The 22,192-nt window shown below is 46.7% G+C and overlaps 1 protein-coding gene across 1 annotated transcript in view; it reads left to right on the top strand.

Annotated features, from left to right (window-relative positions):
* Positions 1–22,192, top strand: part of poldip3 (polymerase (DNA-directed), delta interacting protein 3) — a 68,293-nt gene that overhangs the window by 11,503 nt on the left and 34,598 nt on the right. Inside the window, exons 2-3 of the mRNA XM_078237554.1 lie at positions 5,284–5,704; positions 13,534–13,611. Coding sequence (XP_078093680.1) covers positions 5,284–5,704; positions 13,534–13,611 — 499 coding nt within the window. The remainder of the gene's footprint in view (positions 1–5,283; positions 5,705–13,533; positions 13,612–22,192) is intronic.

Here is a 22,192-nt window from a genome sequence, read left to right as displayed (position 1 = left end):
ACAGGTAATCAAGTCTTAAAGGTACAGACAATGTGAGTGGAGAGAGAGTTAAGCACAGGTTAAAGAGATGTGTATTGTCTCCAGCCAGGACAGTTAGTGAGATTTTGGAAGCCCAGGCAAGTGGTGGGGGTTACAGATAGTGTGACATGAATCCAAGATCCCGGTTGAGGCCGTCCTCATGTGTGCGGAACTTGGCTATCAGCCTCTGCTCAGCGACTCTGCGCTGTCGTGTGTCATGAAGGCCGCCTTGGAGAACGCTTACCCGAAGATCAGAGGCCGAATGCCTGTGACCGCTGAAGTGTTCCCCACCAGGAAGAGAACAGGAAGAGTCCTGGTGATTGTCGAGCGGTGTTCATTCATCCATTGTCGTAGCGTCTGCATGGTCTCCCCAATGTACCATGCCTCGGGACATCCTTTCCTGCAGCGTATCAGGTAGACAACGTTGGCCGAGTTGCAAGAGTAGGTACCGTGTACCTGGTAGATGGTGTTCTCACGTCACGCCTCACAGCGCCAGGAACCCGGGTTCAATTCCAGCCTCACTATCAGACTCACTATGGACTACTCTCCGGAATCGGTTGCATTCTTGGACACACGCATCTCCATCAAGGACGGTCACCTCAGCACTTCACTGTACCGCAAGCCCACGGATAACCTCACGATGCTCCACTTCTCCAGCTTCCACCCTAAACATGTTAAAGAAGCCATCCCCGACGGACAAGCCCTCCATATACACAGGATCTGCTCGGATGAGGAGGATCGCAACAGACACCTCCAGACGCTGAAAGATGCCCTCATAAGAACAGGATATGGCGCTCGACTCATCAATCGACAGTTCCGACGCGCCACAGCGAAAAGCCGCACCGACCTCCTCAGAAGACAAACACAGGACACGGCGGACAAAGTACCCTTCGTCGTCCAGTACTTCCCCGGAGCGGAGAAGCTACGACATCTTCTCCGGAGCCTTCAACATGTCATTGATGAAGACAAACATCTCGCCAAAGCCATCCCCACACCCCCACGTCTTGCCTTCAAACAACCGCACAACCTCAAACAGACCATTGTCCGCAGCAAACTACCCAGCCTTCAGGAGAACAGTGACCACGACACCACACAACCCTGCCACAGCAACCTCTGCAAGACGTGCCGGATCATCGACACGGATGCCATCATCTCACGTGAGAACACCATCCGCCAGGTACACGGTACATACTCTTGCAACTCGGGCAACGTTGTCTACCTGATACGCTGCAGGAAAGGATGTCCCGAGGCATGGTACATTGGGGAGACCACGCAGACGCTACGACAGCGGATGAATGAACACCGCTCGACAATCACCAGGCAGGAGTGTTCTCTTCCTGTTGGGGAACACTTCAGCGGTCACGGGCATTCGGCCTCTGATCTTCAGGTAAGCGTTCTCCAAGGCGGCCTTCACGACAGACGACAGCGCAGAGTCGCTGAGCAGAGACTGATAGCCAAGTTCCGCACACATGAGGACGGCCTCAACCGGGATCTTGGGTTCATGTCACACTATCTGTAACCCCCACCACTTGCCTGGATCTTGCCAAATCTCACTAACTGTCCTGGCTGGAGACGATACACATCTCTTTAACCTGTGCTTAACCCTCTCTCCACTCACATTGTCTGTACCTTTAAGACTTGATTACCTGTAAAGACTCGCATTCCAACCATTATTTTGTAAATTGAGTTTGTGTCTTTATATTCCCTGTTTGTGAACAGAACTCCCACTCACCTGATGAAGGGGCAGCAAGTGCTCCGAAAGCTCGTGGCTTTTGCTACCAAATAAACCTGTTGGACTTTAACCTGGTGTTGTGAGACTTCTCACTGTGTTTACCCCAGTCCAACGCCGGCATCTCCACATCATTTGTAATCTATGCCACGATTGATAAAGGCAAGTGTCCCATATGCCTTTTTCACCATCCTACTAACAGACCCTTCTGATCTGTGGACAAACACGCCAAGGTTCCTTTGTTTCACAGAACTTCCTCGTGTCCTGCCATTCATTGAATACTTTCTTGTCAAATTACTCCCTCCAAAGTATATCACCTCACACTTTTCAGGGTTAAATTCCATCTGCCACTTAGCTCCCCATTTGACCATTCTGTCCATATTTCCTTGTCGCCCAAGACACTCCGCCTCACTGTTAACCACCTGTCCAGTCTGAGTGCATATTGAACTCCCCCGTATTCTGTATCCTCTATATTGAGCTCCCACTGTATCCTGTATATTGAACTCCTGTACTCTGTATCCTATATATTGAACTGCTCCTGGGCCCTGTACCCTATATGTTGCACTCCCTTTGGGCCCTATAGAAAGCACTCTGCACAGGCCCTGTACTGTATATATTGTACTACCTCCAGGTCATGTACCTTAATACTGTACTGTTCCCTGTGTCCTGTACTCTGCATCGCACATTAACCTATTCTAATACCACGACTCTAAACTGTTGCTGCAATGGCTGTATACCCAGAAACCTGTATGCTACATTACACAATCCCCACCATTACTGTTTCCCAGTGATAGACCTATCCCCCTATACTGTGCCTCAGTGTTATACGTTAATAGACCCATCCCCAACAGTACTGTACCCCAGTGTTATACAGTGACAAGACCCGTCCCCACCAATACATTACCCCAATGTTATACAGTGACAGACCTGTCCTCACCAATACTGAACCCCAGTGTTCTAGTAACAGACCCGTCCCCACCAATACTGTACCCCAGTGTTATACACTGACAGACCCGTCCCCACCAGTACTGTATCCCAATGTAATACAGTGACAGACCCGTCCCCACCAGTACTGTACCCAGTGTTATACAGTGACAGACCCGTCCTCACCAATACTGTACCCCAGTGTTATACAGTGACAGACCCGACCCCACCAGTACTGTATCCCAGTGTTATACAGTGACAGACCTATCCCCACCAGTACTGTACTCCAGTGTTATACAGTGACCGACCCGTCCCCATCAGTACTGTATCCCAGTGTTATACAGTGACAGACCTATCCCCACCAGTACTGTATCCCAGTGTTATACAGCGACAGACCTATCCCCACCAGTACTGTACCCCAGTGTTATACAGTGACAGACCCGTCCCCATCAGTACTGTATCCCAGTGTTATACAGTGACAGACCTATCCCCACCAGTACTGTACCCCAGTGTTATACAGTGACAGACCCATCCCCACCAGTACTGTACCCCAGTGTTATACAGTGACAGACCCGTCCTCACCAATACTGAACCCCAGTGTTATACACTGACAGACCCGTCCCCACCAGTACTGTATCCCAATGTTATACAGTGACAGACACATCCCCACCAGTACTGTATCCCAATGTTATACAGTGACAGACCCGTCCCCACCAGTTCTGTACCCCAGTGTTATACAGTGACAGACCCATCCCCACCAGTACTGTACCCCAGTGTTATACAGTGACAGACCCGACCCCACCAGTACTGTACCCCAGTGTTATACAGTGACAGACCCGTCCCCATCAGTACTGTATCCCAGTGTTATACAGTGAAAGACCTATCCCCACCAGTACTGTACCCCAGTGTTATACAGTGACAGACCCATCCCCACCAGTACTGTACCCCAGTGTTATACAGTGACAGACCCGTCCTCACCAATACTGAACCCCAGTGTTCTAGTAACAGACCCGCCCCCACCAATACTGTACCCCAGTGTTATACACTGACAGACCCGTCCCCACCAGTACTGTACCCCAGTGTTATACAGTGACAGACTCGACCCCACCAGTACTGTATCCCAGTGTTATACAGTGACAGACCCATCCCCACCAGCACTGTACCCCAGTGTTATACAGTGACAGACCCGTCCCCACCAGTACTGTACCCCAGTGTTATACAGTGACAGACCCGTTCCCACCAGTACTGTATCCCAGTGTTATACAGCTACAGACCTATCCCCACCAGTACTGTACCCCAGTGTTATACAGTGACGGACCCATCCCCACCAGCACTGTACCCCAGTGTTATACAGTGACAGACCCGTCCCCACCAGTACTGTACCCCAGTGTTATACAGTGACAGACCCGTCCCCACCAGTACTGTATCCCAGTGTTATACAGTGACAGACCCATCCCCACCAGTACTGTACCCCAGTGTTATACAGTGACAGACCCGTCCCCACCAGTACTGTATCCCAGTGTTATACAGCTACAGACCTATCCCCACCAGTACTGTACCCCAGTGTTATACAGTGACGGACCCATCCCCACCAGTACTGTACCCCAGTGTTATACAGTGACAGACCCATCCCCACCAGTACTCTACCCCAGTGTTATACAGTGACAGACCCGTCCCCACCAGTACTGTACCCAGTGTTATACAGTGACAGACCCATCCCCACCAGTACTGTACCCCAGTGTTATACAGTGACAGACCCGTCCCCACCAGTACTGTATCCCAGTGTTATACAGTGACAGACCTATCCCCACTAGTACTGTACCCCAATGTTATACAGTGACGGACCCATCCCCACCAGTACTGTACCCCAGTGTTATACAGTGACAGACCCATCCCCACCAGTACTCTACCCCAGTGTTATACAGTGACAGTCCCGTCCCCACCAGTACTGTACCCCAGTGTTATACAGTGACAGACCCATCCCCACCAGTACTGTACCCCAGTGTTATACAGTGACAGACCCGTCCCCACCAGTACTGTATCCCAGTGTTATACAGTGACAGACCTATCCCCACCAGCACTGTACCCCAGTGTTATACAGTGACAGACCCATCCCCACCAGTACTGTACCCCAGTGTTATACAGTGACAGACCCATCCCCACCAGTACTCTACCCCAGTGTTATACAGTGACAGTCCCGTCCCCACCAGTACTGTACCCCAGTGTTATACAGTGACAGACCCATCCCCACCAGTACTGTACCCCAGTGTTATACAGTGACAGACCCGTCCCCACCAGTACTGTATCCCAGTGTTATACAGTGACAGACCTATCCCCACCAGCACTGTACCCCAGTGTTATACAGTGACAGACCCATCCCCACCAGTACTGTACCCCCGTGTTATACAGTGACAGGCCTGTCCACACCATTATTGTACCTAGGATTATGATTGTTGCTACAGTGTGAAAACAGTGTCCACCTTCCCAGTGACTGCGATGTTGACTGTAGTAATCTGTACTGTCACTATCCAGAGAGTCAGTGAAGCGCCCGTTAGAGCTGGGGCTTTTACGCTGCTGAATAGTTTATTTGTGCTGCTTGTTTTATTTTGCAGACCAGCACCAAGTGCCAGGCCAGTTGTTGGTGGCATCAAGTCAAGGATTGGGGATCAGTTTGTAAACCTGGGCACCAGCTGGCCCGTCACCGGCTTTCAACGGACTTTTGATGCGCGGCAGAAGATCGGCATCACGGATGCGCGGCAGCGGCTAACGATGAGGGACGCTCGGGAACGCCTGGGACAGAAGGACATGCGCTCAAAAATATCGGGGAGCACCTCGAAGGTTCTCGACGCACGTGAAATGATCAACTCGAGGAAGGGCCAGGAAGGAAACGAGAAAGTGCTGGCAGCGAAAAAAGTATTGGATGCACGGGAGCGACTGAGCGCCAGGAGAAGTGTTCCGGCTGCGTCCACCGCTCCAACAGAAGCAACCGTCAACACAGGAGGCAGGATAACTAAAACATTCCAAGTCCCACAGGTGGAAACTTTTAACCTGCAACCTCGGTATATGTGGTACAGATATATTTACTGTGTCAAACCATCCCTTACCCTGCAGTGCATTCCTTACATGAGTGTCGATGCTGCTGCCCTTTACAAGAGAGGACAGAGACGGTGCTGTGGCCGCGGAAGCTAGTGACAGTGTCGCTGGCATCACCGGAGAGGCAGTGTCTGTGCCCGGTGCTTGTTCTTTCCTGGGTCCCAGGGTAGATTAATCCAGGGCGCACATCAGGGCTGCCCTCCTCTCTCTGCTTATCACTGGATTTAATTTTTATCAGAAACCCCCATCCGTTTCTACTGGATGTGGGGGAGGTTTAATATCATCAAAGTAAAGAGTCAATGCCGTGCTACTGGCATCTCAACCCCACTGCCCTCGCATAGCAGGCAATCAAACAATATTCACAATAAGGTACGTCTCTTAAGACTGGAACTTCAGGCCTTAGAATCATCCGATGAGCATCTGATTTTGGGGTAATATTGGGGGGGGGTTGGAGGGTAGTATTTAGTCAGGAACCAACATTCCCCTCTATTGAATAAGGTGAAAAGGACAAACCAAGTAACCAGAAACTTGAAACTTTTGAAATTTAAGAATTGGTGTGGACGAACTTAGCAAAAAAATGTCTCAAGTGCCAAATGAGTGTGAAAACTGGAGAGTTTCAGACCCGTTTCTTTGGCGAGAGGAAAAGAAATCAAATCTTATGGCACTTAGAAAAGAAATGAGGCAAAGTGTGATTCTCACCTGTAGGGGGAGTGGGTGGAGTCTATTCATGCCAGAAAGCTGGCTGCTGACTGCTGGAGGGCACTATTGCGCATGCGCCCTGATCTCCCAGTGCACTCAAGAGTACGCAGTCCACTGAGATTGTCACTCCCTTGGACATTTCCCAACGCAACCCCCACCCCCGTCCATCCGTTCCCTCCGTAGTCCTGAAGCTCTATGTAGAAATGACTGGAAGATGACTCTCTGGTGAATTCCAAGTTGACTAAGCTGGGGGGGGTAGAGTCAGTCAGGATGGAGAGAAGAAATTAGCATCCAAACATTGATTAATTAAATGGAGGAGATTAGTTGACCTTGGGTTATTCTGTCTCGCGATGATAAGGTTGAGAACTGGTATTGATGGAGTTTGATAAGGTGGAATTGGGGCAACGACTCACGTGATAAGGAAATCCAGAACCAGGAAGGGAGTCTTTGAATTTGAACTAAACCAGTTAACAGGGAGGCCCAGAAACACAGAGTGAAAGTTAACACACCCCGTTCCCAGAGGAAGCTGGGCGGTGGACTGGGAAGCGGGGGCAAAGGATACAGACTGTGGGTAGCAAAAGCATGTTGCCTTCCCCACTTCATTACCTGGCGCTGTGAGGCGCAGTGCTCCCCACCGTGCCACCCTCATTGGACTCAAAACATTACCTCGGTTTCTCTCTCCACGGATGCTGCCAGAAGTGCTGAGTTTTTCCAGCATTTTCTGTTTTCATTCCACGGGAGCTACTAATTGAATCTGGGATGGTGACTTACCCAAAATTAATGTCAAAAAACTGACAGTACTGAAGAAAATAATAGCACTAAGGAGTTTCAGAGATTCTGATCCAGGGGGGTTTCTATCCCAGGGTTTTAAGGGAGGTGGGTGCGAATATTGCAGATGCCTAATCTTCCAAAGTTCTCTCGATTCAGAAACTATTTGTCTGTGTAGAGTTGGCGGCACGGTAGCACAGTGGTTAGCACTGCTGCTTCACAGCTCCAGGGACCTGGGTTCAATTCCCGGCTTGGGTCACTGTCTGTGTGGAGTTTGCACAATCTCCCTGTGTCTGCGTGGGTTTCCTCCGGGTGCTCCGGTTTCCTCCCACAGTCCGAAAGATGTGCGGGTTAGGTTGATTGGCCATGCTAAAAAATTGCCCTTAGTGTCCTGGGATGCGTAGGTTAGAGGGATTAGTGGGTAAATATGTAAGGATATGGGGATAGGGCCTGGGTGGGATTGTGGTCGGTGCAGACTCGATGGGCCGAAGGGCCTCTTTCTGTGCTGTAGGGTTTCTACGATTTCTAAAGAGTTCTCCCCGTGTCTGCGTGGGTTTCTTCCAGATGCTCCGGTTTCCTCCCACAGCCCAAAAGACGTGCAGGTTAGGTGGATTGGCCGTGCTAAATTGCCCCTCAGGAGGCTAGCAGGGTAAATACGTGGGGTTACGGGGATAGGGCCTGGGTGGGATTGTTTACAGCGCATACTCGATGGGCCGAATGACCTCCTCCTGCCCTGTAGGGATTCTGTAATTCTATTTCTAGAGATTGGAAATTGAAAAACGTGATTACAAATATATATTAATAGATTAAGTCAGGGTTTCTCTAACTTGTGGAACCCCAAGGGACCTGATCCAAGAGCATCAATGAACCCCAAGCACTCTCCTCATATCGCGGAATAGGAGCGAACACAGAATCAAATGTGAACAAGTCTTTTCTAGCTAGACCTATGCATATATTAGGAGTTAAGAAGAGGCACAGTCACAGATACATTCACCGGCTACATGCCCCCCCTCGCAACCCCTGGCCCCTTAACATTAACCCCTAGAAGTGATACCCACTTTAAGAGTGGGTAATCTGGTAATAATTAAAACCTCTTATTAAAAATATACTTAAATCTTACCCTTTGTCATTTTAATAGGACGGATGATGCTGGAAAGCTGATTCTCATATTAGACATACTCACTCACACTCGTATCTTTCTCTCTTGCACAGCTCTCTCACTCACCCCCCCCTCGCATACACTCACCCCCATCTCTCACAACACACACGCACACCCATCCTTACACACACACTCACACACCCATCCTTACACACACACTCACACCCATCCTTACACACACCTCTTTTTGAGGCCTGAACCTCCCGCCAGTTCCTTTCCTGAGGCCCCGCCGCACCTTCTTCTTGCTGTTGTCGCCTCTCTTCCGCCTCTCACCGACTCTTCACAGCTCATGCTGACTCGTCCCTGCCGGCTGCCGTCTCATCTTTTATCTGCGCTGTTGGCCAGAGGCGTTTCTGCCCAGCAACAGTGAGATGGAATAAATCAAATGGGCTAATCAGAGCACGGCCTCTCAGAGCACTTGTCCAGACGGGTCAGGTCTATCAGCAGCCGGGGCTCCGAGAAGCCTTGCTCTAAAATGCCTATAGGACTTCTCTTATTATTTTTAACCTTTGCATCTTCAAACTGGCGATTGCCGGTCACTTGGCAGCCACCAACTTCGCTGACCCCTGGAGACCCTTCACAGGGGCCCCTGGAGGCCCATTGCAGATCCCCTGTGGGTGCGTGGACCACAGTTTGGGAACCCTGGATTAAGTGAATGAACAAAGCTGTAGGAAATGAGTTTCAATGCAGGCGTGTGTGAGGTCATTTACTTTGTAACAATAAAAGTTGAGAACAAGGGTTTTTTAACGGTGAGGATCCAAGGAGACTTGGGAGCCCATGTACTTGGATCATTAAAATGTCATGACCAGGTGAAGAAAATCATCAAAAAGTTGAATCGAATAGAGCTTGATACCTTGAAGCTAGAATACAGGGAGTGAGTAATCATACTGTAGCTGTACAAGACCCTGGTTAGACCACACTTCCATGTTGTGTTGAGTTCTGATCACCACAATGTATGACAGATATATCAATCTTTGAGGGAGTTGAACATAGATTTATTTGCATGCAAGGGCTAAGTTACACAGCAGTGGTTAGCACTGCTGCCTCACAGCTCCAGGGACCCGGGTTCGATTCTGCTTGTGTCACTGTCTGTGCGGAGTCTGCACGTTCTCCCCATGTCCGTGTGCATTTCCTCCGGGTGCTCCGGTTTCCTCCCACAGTCCGAAAGATGTGCTGCTTTGATGCATTGGCCGTGCTAATTTCTTCCTCAGTGTTACCCGAACAGGCGCCGGAGTGTGGTGACGAGGGGATTTTCACAGTAACTTCATTAATGTAGGCCTTCTTGTGACACTAATAAATAAACTCTAATGGTCATTGTATTCCCTGCAATTTAGAAGTTTAGGCGGTGATTTTGATCAAAGTTTTCAAGATATTAAGGAAAGCTGATCAGGGAATATTGAGAGAAACTGGCCGCGATTCTCCCAAAAGCGCTGAATTGGCAGGAAAACTGTTCTAGATCCCGACTGTCTTGTTGCCCGACCCCCTGGGGGGCCCTGATTGCCCCCCTCTTCATTCCGGCGGGGTCTCCGGGTAGTTCCCCGAACGTGGGGAGCTACTCGAAATCCCGCCAGAATGAAGTACTCCTGGCGGGGTGGGAGATTCAATCGGGACCGGTAAGTTCCCGATAATTACATTCAAAAGACATTTTAAAACATATTAAAAACCGATTTAAATTACTTAGCTGCCTTCCTGCCGGTTTCCAGCGTGGTCTGACCGGCGACTGTTCGCCGCCTCGGGGAGATGTGCATGCGTTCCCAGCACATGCGCAAATCCCGGAACAAGGCCGGCGACGCACATCTTCCACCGCGATCCGCCAGAAAAGTTGCGGGTCGCGAAGGGAGAATCACGGCCACTATCTCTATTGGTTGGGAACACTAGTACTCGGGGGCATCGTCTAAAAATGTGAGTCAGAACTTTGGGGATTGAAATTAGGAAACGTTGCCTTGCGCAAAGAGCAGTAGGATTTAGAAATTTCACCTACAAGCGGCAATTGAAGCTAAAATAAAAGCAAAATTCCGTAAGATGTTGGAAATCTGAAATAAAAACAACAGGCTGGAAATGCTGAGCAGCTGTGGAAGAATCTACCATACCTTACTCCCTTACTATACTCCTTATACACCGCTGAATGTATGGCCAAATTCCTGTCCAACACAATTTTCAAGTTTGCTGATGACACCACTGTTGTGGGTCAGATCTCAAATATTGTCGAGACAGAGTACAGGAATGAGATAGAGAATCTGGTGAACTGGTGCAGCAACAATAATCTCTCCCTCAATGTCAACAAAACAAAGCAGATTGTCATCGACTTCAGGAAGTGTAGTGGAGGGCATGCCCCTGTCTATGTCAATGGGGCGAAGTAGAAATGGTTGAGAGCTTCAAGTTTTTAAGTGTCCAGATTACCAACAACCTGTCCTGGTCCCCCCCCATGCCGACACTATAGTTAAGAAAGCCCACCACCGCCTCTACTTTCTCAGGAGACTAAGGAAATTTGGCATGTCTGCAACGACTGTCACCAACTTTTACAGATGCACCATAGAAAGCATTCTTTCTGGTTGTATCACAGCTTGGTATGGCTCCTGCTCTGCCCAAGACTGCAAGAAATTACAAAGGGTCGTGAACGAAGCACAATCCATCACGCAAACCAGCCTCCCATCCATTAACACTATCTACACTTCCCGCTGCCTCAGAAAAGCAGCCAGCATAATCAAGAACCCCGCGCACCCCGGACATTCTCTCTTCCACCTTCTTCCATCGGGAAAAAGATATAGAAGTCTGAAGTCATGTACCAACCGACTCAAGAACAACTTCTTCCCTGCTGCTGTCAGACTTTTGAATGGACCTACCTCGCATTAAGTTGATCTTTCTTTACACCCTAACTATGACTGTAACACTACATTCTGCACCCTCTCCTTTCCTTCTCTATGAATGGTATGCTTTGTCTGTATAGCGCGCAAGAAACAATGCTTTTCACTGTATACTAATACACGTGACAATTCAAAATCAAAGCAACACAGGTGGCCTAGAAGCGATATGGCATGCTTGCCTTCATTGGCCGGGCATTGAGTACAAGAGTTGGCAAATCATGTTGCAGCTATATTAAACTTTGGTTAGACCGCATTTGGAGCATTGCGTGCAGTTCTGGTCGCCACGCTACCAGAAGGACGTGGAAGCTGTGCAGAGAGTACAAACCAGAATGTTGCCTGGTTTCCAGAGTGTTGGCTATGAGGAGAGGTTGAATAAACTAGGATTGTTTTCACTGGAAAGACGGAGGCTGAGGGGAGACCTGATAGAGGTCTACACAATTATAGACAGGGTAGATAGTCAGAGGCTTTTTCCCAGGGTGGAAGTGTCAATTACAAGGGGGGGCACAGGTTCAAGGTGAGAGGGGGAAAAGTTTAAGAGAGATGTGCGGGGGATATTTTTCACACAGAGAGTGGTGGGTGCCTGGAACATGCTACCACAGGAGGTGGTGGAAGCAGGCACATTAGCAACAGTTAAGAGGCATTTGGATGGGACCATGAATAGGGAGGAAATAGAGGGATACGGACCGAGTAAGGGCAGAAGATATTTTAGTTTAGTTAGGGCTTCAAAATCAGCACGGGTTTGGAGGGCCGAAGGGCCTGTTTCTGTGCTGTACTTTTCTTTATTCTTTGCTCCATGACCCTTTCATATTCAACTTTAAACAATGTTTGATGCTGGGTCAATTATAAATTTCAACTCTTTGAGGCTGATAGATTTTTGTTAATCGAACAGATTAACTGATATGAGGGTATACAGAGTTAGGTCCCAAACCAGCTGTGATCTCATTGAATGACAGAATGGGCTCGAGGCTATCTGGCCTACTCCCAATCCAAATCACATGGGATGGACTTAGAGAGTCCATAACACCGAGGGAGCTGTACCCCAGCTTGGCTCAAGAGCTTTAGGAAAGGAAGGACTTGGAGAAGCTGCTCCTTGAGTGGCCTTTGTCTCCCTCAGGCTCCCAGGTGATTGTGAGCCTCCAGTGTCAGTCTCTGGATAGAGCTTTAGTGGGGAAACTGCCAGTGGCATGGGGGCTTTTGGGGTTGGAGAGCAAGTAATCACAGCACAGAGGGGAGGGACATTTCTGCTTTGAAACAGTTTACAGCATTATTCCAACTCTCTGTACTCGCGATTCTGTATGTGGTATTTGCGTCAACTCTATAGAAAGTGGAGTCTTCAACCTGACGAACGTGTGGTGTGGAGTTTTGCTGGGCATCGCTGTGAAGCAGTCAGTGTGGGCATCGGCTGTGGTCGAATAGCTAACTCTCTTGCCCCTTGAATCAGAAGGTTGTGGGTTCAAATCTCATGCCAGATACCTGAGCTCAAATCCAGTTGACCACTTTTTTGTGCAATACTGGGGGAATGCTGCGTTGTCAGGGATGCAATCTTTCAGATGAGACAAGGCAAGACCCCATCTACCCTCTCCAATGGATGTTAAAGATCCCATGGCACCATTTCAGTTCTCCCGGGTGTCCTGGTACCATTTATCCCTCCATCAACATTAGATTATCATTAACTCATTGTGGGATTTTACTGAGTAATTTGTCCGTGACACCTCCCACATTACAACAGCGACTACAGTTCAAAAGCACTTTTTGCAATAAAGCACGTATGTGTGACTGAAGGTTTTGATTTGATTTACTATTGTCACATGTATTGGGATACAGTGAAAAGTATTGTTTCCTGTGCTGACAAAGCATACCGTTCATTGAGTACATAGGGGAGAAGGAAAGGAGAGGGTGCAGAATATAGTGTTGCAGTTACAGATAGGGTGCAGAGAAAGATCAACTTAATGCGAGGTCGGTCCATTCAAAAGTCTGATGGCAGCAGGGAAGAAGCTGTTCTTGAGTCGGTGACCTCAGACTTTTGTATCTTTTTCCTGATGGAAGAAGGTGGAAGAGAGAATGTCCGGGGTGCATGGGGTCCTTGATTATGCTGGCTGCTTTCCCGAGGCAGTGGGAAGTGTAGACAGAGTCGATGGACGGGAGGCTGGTTTGTGGTGATGGTTTTGAATATTGCTGTTTAAATGCAAGTCTTTGGTTTTCTTGGCCTGTGCAGTGCCGCACAGAGCTGCTGCCGTGCTTGTTGTAATAACGGGAATGTTTTCATTTTGCGTCCACAGAAAAGACCTGTTACTCCTGCACTGACTCAACCCCTGGGCATGCGAATCAATGTGGTGAATGACCAGAGCCCTGGCCAGGTGAGAATTCGCTGACATTACCACACCGCGGGCAAAACCGGAACGGGAGAGCCATTAACCACATTCCTCCACTCTGTCCAAAGAGATTTCAATGTATCTAAAACGAGGAAACATGAAAATCACAAAGTTGGACATCTGTAAACTGCGCCTGGGTAGCTTTTGTTTGCGGCCATGTGGAGTGCGTGGACCGTGTGTGTCTGGGTTGCAGTCACTTGCAAACCCCTTTTGGTTTTCTTGTAACACTGTGATACAGTACTGGTGAATACAGATCCCTCGCTGTAACACTGTGATACAGTACTGGTGAATACAGATCGCTCGCTGTAACACTGTGATACAGTACTGGTGAATACAGATCCCTCACTGTAACACTGAGATACAGTACTGGTGAATACAGATCCCTCACTGTAACACTGTGATACAGTACTGGTGAATACAGATCCCTCACTGTAACACTGTGATACAGTACTGGTGAATACAGATCCCTCACTGTAACACTGTGATACAGTACTGGTGAATACAGATCCCTCACTGTAACACTGTGATACAGTACTGGTGAATACAGATCCCTCACTGTGATACAATACTGGTGAATACAGATCCCTCACTGTAACACTGTGATACAATACTGGTGAATACAGATCCCTCACTGTAACACTCTGATACAGTACTGGTGAATACAGATCCCTCACTGTAACACTGAGATACAGTACTGGTGAATACAGATCCCTCACTGTAACACTGTGATACAGTACTGGTGAATACAGATCCCTCACTGTAACACTGTGATACAGTACTGGTGAATACAGATCCCTCACTGTAACACTCTGATACAGTACTGGTGAATACAGATCCCTCACTGTAACACTGTGATACCGTACTGGTGAATACAGATCCCTCACTGTAACACTGTGATACAGTACTGGTGAATACAGATCCCTCACTGTAACACTGTGATACAGTACTGGTGAATACAGATCCCTCACTGTAACACTGTGATACAGTACTGGTGAATACAGATCCCTCACTGTAACACTGTGATACAGTACTGGTGAATACAGATCCCTCACTGTAACACTGTGATACAGTACTGGTGAATACAGATCCCTCACTGTAACACTGTGATACAGTACTGGTGAATACAGATCCCTCACTGTAACACTGTGATACAGTACTGGTGAATACAGATCCCTCACTGTAACACTCTGATACAGTACTGGTGAATACAGATCCCTCACTGTAACACTGTGATACAGTACTGGTGAATACAGATCCCTCACTGTAACACTGTGATACAGTACTGGTGAATACAGATCCCTCACTGTAACACTGTGATACAGTACTGGTAAATACAGATCCCTCTGTAACACTCTGATACAGTACTGGTGAATACAGATCCCTCACTGTGATACAGTACTGGTGAATACAGATCCCTCACTGTAACACTGTGATACAGTACTGGTGAATACAGATCCCTCACTGTAACACTGTGATACAGTACTGGTGAATACAGATCCCTCACTGTAACACTCTGATACAGTACTGGTGAATACAGATCCCTCACTGTAACACTGTGACACAGTACTGGTGAATACAGATCCCTCACTGTAACACTGTGATACAGTACTGGTGAATACAGATCCCTCACTGTAACACTGTGATACAGTACTGGTGAATACAGATCCCTCACTGTAACACTGTGATACAGTACTGGTGAATACAGATCCCTCACTGTAACACTCTGATACAGTACTGGTGAATACAGATCCCTCACTGTGATACAGTACTGGTGAATACAGATCCCTCACTGTAACACTCTGATACAGTACTGTTGAATACAGATCCCTCACTGTGAGACAGTACTGGTGAATACAGATCCCTCACTGTGATACAGTACTGGTGAATACAGATCCCTCACTGTGATACAGTACTGGTGAATATAGATCCCTCACTGTAACACTGTGATACAGTACTGGTGAATACAGATCCCTCACTGTGATACAGTACTGGTGAATATCGATCCCTCACTGTAACACTGTGATACAGAACTGGTGAATACAGATCCCTCACTGTAACACTGTGATACAGTACTGGTAAATACAGATCCCTCACTGTAACACTGTGATACAGTACTGGTGAATACAGATCCCTCGCTGTAACACTGTGATACAGTACTGGTGAATACAGATCCCTCGCTGTAACACTGTGATACAGTACTGGTGAATACAGATCCCTCGCTGTAACACTGTGATACAGTACTGGTGAATACAGATCCCTCACTGTAACACTGTGATACAGTACTGGTGAATACAGATCCCTCACTGTGATACAGTACTGGTGAATACAGATCCCTCACTGTAACACTGTGATACAGAACTGGTGAATATCGATCCCTCACTGTAACACTGTGATACAGAACTGGTGAATACAGATCCCTCACTGTGATACAGTACTGGTGAATATCGATCCCTCACTGTAACACTGTGATACAGAACTGGTGAATATAGATCCCTCACTGTAACACTGTGATACAGTACTGGTGAATACAGATCCCTCACTGTAACACTGTGATACAGTACTGGTAAATACAGATCCCTCACTGTAACACTGTGATACAGTACTGGTGAATACAGATCCCTCGCTGTAACACTGTGATACAGTACTGGTGAATACAGATCCCTCACTGTGATACAGTACTGGTGAATACAGATCCCTCACTGTAACACTGTGATACAGTACTGGTGAATATCGATCCCTCACTGTAACACTGTGATACAGAACTGGTGAATACAGATCCCTCACTGTGATACAGTACTGGTGAATACAGATCCCTCACTGTAACACTGTGATACAGTACTGGTGAATATCGATCCCTCACTGTAACACTGTGATACAGAACTGGTGAATACAGATCCCTCACTGTAACACTGTGATACAGTACTGGTAAATACAGATCCCTCACTGTAACACTGTGATACAGTACTGGTGAATACAGATCCCTCACTGTAACACTGTGATACAGTACTGGTGAATACAGATCCCTCACTGTAACACTGTGATACAGTACTGGTGAATACAGATCCCTCGCTGTAACACTCTGATACAGTACTGGTGAATACAGATCCCTCACTGTAACACTGTGATACAGTACTGGTGAATATCGATCCCTCACTGTAACACTGTGATACAGAACTGGTGAATACAGATCCCTCACTGTAACACTGTGATACAGTACTGGTAAATACAGATCCCTCACTGTAACACTGTGATACAGTACTGGTGAATACAGATCCCTCACTGTAACACTGTGATACAGTACTGGTGAATACAGATCCCTCACTGTAACACTGTGATACAGTACTGGTGAATACAGATCCCTCGCTGTAACACTGTGATACAGTACTGGTGAATACAGATCCCTCGCTGTAACACTGTGATACAGTACTGGTGAATATAGATCCCTCACTGTGATACAGTACTGGTGAATATAGATCCCTTGCTGTAACACTGTGATACAGTACTGGTGAATACAGATCCCTCACTGTAACACTGTGATACAGTACTGGTGAATATAGATCCCTTGCTGTAACACTGTGATACAGTACTGGTGAATACAGATCCCTCACTGTAACACTGTGATACAGTACTGGTGAATATAGATCCCTCACTGTGATACAGTACTGGTGAATATAGATCCCTTGCTGTAACACTGTGATACAGTACTGGTGAATACAGATCCCTCACTGTAACACTGTGATACAGTACTGGTGAATACAGATCCCTCGCTGTAACACTGTGATACAGTACTGGTGAATATAGATCCCTCACTGTAACACTGTGATACAGTACTGGTGAATATAGATCCCTCGCTGTAACACTGTGATACAGTACTGGTGAATATAGATCCCTCGCTGTAACACTGTGATACAGTACTGGTGAATATAGATCCCTCGCTGTAACACTGTGATACAGTACTGGTGAATATAGATCCCTCACTGTGATACAGTACTGGTGAATATAGATCCCTCACTGTAACACTGTGATACAGTACTGGTGAATACAGATCCCTCACTGTAACACTGTGATACAGTACTGGTGAATACAGATCCCTCACTGTAACACTGTGATACAGTACTGGTAAATACAGATCCCTCGCTGTAACACTGTGATACAGTACTGGTGAATACAGATCCCTCACTGTGATACAGTACTGGTAAATACAGATCCCTCACTGTAACACTGTGATACAGTACTGGTGAATATAGATCCCTCGCTGTAACACTGTGATACAGTACTGGTGAATATAGATCCCTCACTGTGATACAGTACTGGTGAATATAGATCCCTCACTGTAACACTGTGATACAGTACTGGTGAATACAGATCCCTCACTGTAACACTGTGATACAGTACTGGTGAATACAGATCCCTCACTGTGATACAGTACTGGTAAATACAGATCCCTCACTGTAACACTGTGATACAGTACTGGTGAATACAGATCCCTCGCTGTAACACTGTGATACAGTACTGGTGAATACAGATCCCTCACTGTAACACTGTGATACAGTACTGGTGAATATAGATCCCTCGCTGTAACACTGTGATACAGTACTGGTGAATACAGATCCCTCACTGTGATACAGTACTGGTGAATATAGATCCCTTGCTGTAACACTGTGATACAGTACTGGTGAATATAGATCCCTCACTGTAACACTGTGATACAGTACTGGTGAATATAGATCCCTCACTGTGATACAGTACTGGTGAATATAGATCCCTCACTGTAACACTGTGATACAGTACTGGTGAATACAGATCCCTCACTGTAACACTGTGATACAGTACTGGTGAATACAGATCCCTCACTGTGATACAGTACTGGTAAATACAGATCCCTCACTGTAACACTGTGATACAGTACTGGTGAATACAGATCCCTCGCTGTAACACTGTGATACAGTACTGGTGAATACAGATCCCTCACTGTAACACTGTGATACAGTACTGGTGAATACAGATCCCTCACTGTGATACAGTACTGGTGAATACAGATCCCTCACTGTAACACTGTGATACAGTACTGGTGAATACAGATCCCTCACTGTAACACTGTGATACAGTACTGGTGAATACAGATCCCTCACTGTAACACTGTGATACAGTACTGGTGAATACAGATCCCTCACTGTAACACTGTGATACAGTACTGGTGAATACAGATCCCTCACTGTAACACTGTGATACAGTATTGGTGAATACAGATCCCTCACTGTGATACAGTACTGGTGAATACAGATCCCTCACTGTAACACTGTGATACAGTCCTGGTGAATACAGATCCCTCACTGTAACACTGTGATACAGTATTGGTGAATACAGATCCCTCACTGTAACACTGTGATACAGTACTGGTGAATACAGATCCCTCACTGTGAGACAGTACTGGTGAATACAGATCCCTCACTGTGATACAGTACTGGTGAATACAGATCCCTCACTGTGATACAGTACTGGTGAATACAGATCCCTCACTGTGATACAGTACTGGTGAATATAGATCCCTCACTGTAACACTGTGATACAGTACTGGTGAATACAGATCCCTCACTGTGATACAGTACTGGTGAATATCGATCCCTCACTGTAACACTGTGATACAGAACTGGTGAATACAGATCCCTCACTGTAACACTGTGATACAGTACTGGTAAATACAGATCCCTCACTGTAACACTGTGATACAGTACTGGTAAATACAGATCCCTCACTGTAACACTGTGATACAGTACTGGTGAATACAGATCCCTCGCTGTAACACTGTGATACAGTACTGGTAAATACAGATCCCTCACTGTAACACTGTGATACAGTACTGGTGAATACAGATCCCTCGCTGTAACACTGTGATACAGTACTGGTGAATACAGATCCCTCGCTGTAACACTGTGATACAGTACTGGTGAATACAGATCCCTCGCTGTAACACTGTGATACAGTACTGGTGAATACAGATCCCTCGCTGTAACACTGTGATACAGTACTGGTGAATACAGATCCCTCGCTGTAACACTGTGATACAGTACTGGTGAATACAGATCCCTCGCTGTAACACTGTGATACAGTACTGGTGAATATAGATCCCTCACTGTGATACAGTACTGGTGAATATAGATCCCTCGCTGTAACACTGTGATACAGTACTGGTGAATACAGATCCCTCACTGTAACACTGTGATACAGTACTGGTGAATACAGATCCCTCACTGTAACACTGTGATACAGTACTGGTGAATACAGATCCCTCGCTGTAACACTGTGATACAGTACTGGTGAATATAGATCCCTCACTGTAACACTGTGATACAGTACTGGTGAATATAGATCCCTCACTGTAACACTGTGATACAGTACTGGTGAATACAGATCCCTCACTGTAACACTGTGATACAGTACTGGTGAATATAGATCCCTCGCTGTAACACTGTGATACAGTACTGGTGAATATAGATCCCTCACTGTGATACAGTACTGGTGAATATAGATCCCTCACTGTAACACTGTGATACAGTACTGGTGAATACAGATCCCTCACTGTAACACTGTGATACAGTACTGGTGAATACAGATCCCTCACTGTGATACAGTACTGGTAAATACAGATCCCTCACTGTGATACAGTACTGGTGAATACAGATCCCTCACTGTAACACTGTGATACAGTACTGGTGAATACAGATCCCTCGCTGTAACACTGTGATACAGTACTGGTGAATACAGATCCCTCACTGTAACACTGTGATACAGTACTGGTGAATACAGATCCCTCGCTGTAACACTGTGATACAGTACTGGTGAATATAGATCCCTCACTGTGATACAGTACTGGTGAATATAGATCCCTCGCTGTAACACTGTGATACAGTACTGGTGAATACAGATCCCTCACTGTAACACTGTGATACAGTACTGGTGAATACAGATCCCTCACTGTAACACTGTGATACAGTACTGGTGAATACAGATCCCTCGCTGTAACACTGTGATACAGTACTGGTGAATATAGATCCCTCACTGTAACACTGTGATACAGTACTGGTGAATATAGATCCCTCACTGTAACACTGTGATACAGTACTGGTGAATACAGATCCCTCACTGTAACACTGTGATACAGTACTGGTGAATATAGATCCCTCGCTGTAACACTGTGATACAGTACTGGTGAATATAGATCCCTCACTGTAACACTGTGATACAGTACTGGTGAATATAGATCCCTCACTGTAACACTGTGATACAGTACTGGTGAATACAGATCCCTCACTGTAACACTGTGATACAGTACTGGTGAATATAGATCCCTCGCTGTAACACTGTGATACAGTACTGGTGAATACAGATCCCTCACTGTAACACTGTGATACAGTACTGGTGAATATAGATCCCTCACTGTAACACTGTGATACAGTACTGGTGAATACAGATCCCTCACTGTAACACTGTGATACAGTACTGGTGAATATAGATCCCTCACTGTAACACTGTGATACAGTACTGGTGAATACAGATCCCTCGCTGTAACACTGTGATACAGTACTGGTGAATACAGATCCCTCGCTGTAACACTGTGATACAGTACTGGTGAATATAGATCCCTCACTGTGATACAGTACTGGTGAATATAGATCCCTCGCTGTAACACTGTGATACAGTACTGGTGAATACAGATCCCTCACTGTAACACTGTGATACAGTACTGGTGAATACAGATCCCTCACTGTAACACTGTGATACAGTACTGGTGAATACAGATCCCTCGCTGTAACACTGTGATACAGTACTGGTGAATATAGATCCCTCACTGTAACACTGTGATACAGTACTGGTGAATATAGATCCCTCACTGTAACACTGTGATACAGTACTGGTGAATACAGATCCCTCACTGTAACACTGTGATACAGTACTGGTGAATATAGATCCCTCGCTGTAACACTGTGATACAGTACTGGTGAATATAGATCCCTCACTGTGATACAGTACTGGTGAATATAGATCCCTCACTGTAACACTGTGATACAGTACTGGTGAATACAGATCCCTCACTGTAACACTGTGATACAGTACTGGTGAATACAGATCCCTCACTGTGATACAGTACTGGTGAATACAGATCCCTCACTGTGATACAGTACTGGTGAATATAGATCCCTCACTGTAACACTGTGATACAGTACTGGTGAATATAGATCCCTCACTGTAACACTGTGATACAGTACTGGTGAATACAGATCCCTCACTGTAACACTGTGATACAGTACTGGTGAATACAGATCACTCACTGTGATACAGTACTGGTGAATACAGATCCCTCACTGTAACACTGTGATACAGTACTGGTGAATACAGATCCCTCACTGTGATACAGTACTGGTGAATACAGATCCCTCACTGTAACACTGTGATACAGTACTGGTGAATACAGATCCCTCACTGTGATACAGTACTGGTGAATACAGATCCCTCACTGTGATACAGTACTGGTGAATATAGATCCCTCACTGTAACACTGTGATAC

Source organism: Mustelus asterias, chromosome 21 (genome assembly GCF_964213995.1).
Source record: "Mustelus asterias chromosome 21, sMusAst1.hap1.1, whole genome shotgun sequence".
Taxonomy (NCBI): Eukaryota; Metazoa; Chordata; class Chondrichthyes; order Carcharhiniformes; family Triakidae; genus Mustelus; species Mustelus asterias.
The sequence above is the reverse complement of the archived record's forward strand: the minus strand, read 5'-3'. Positions and strand labels throughout refer to the sequence as shown.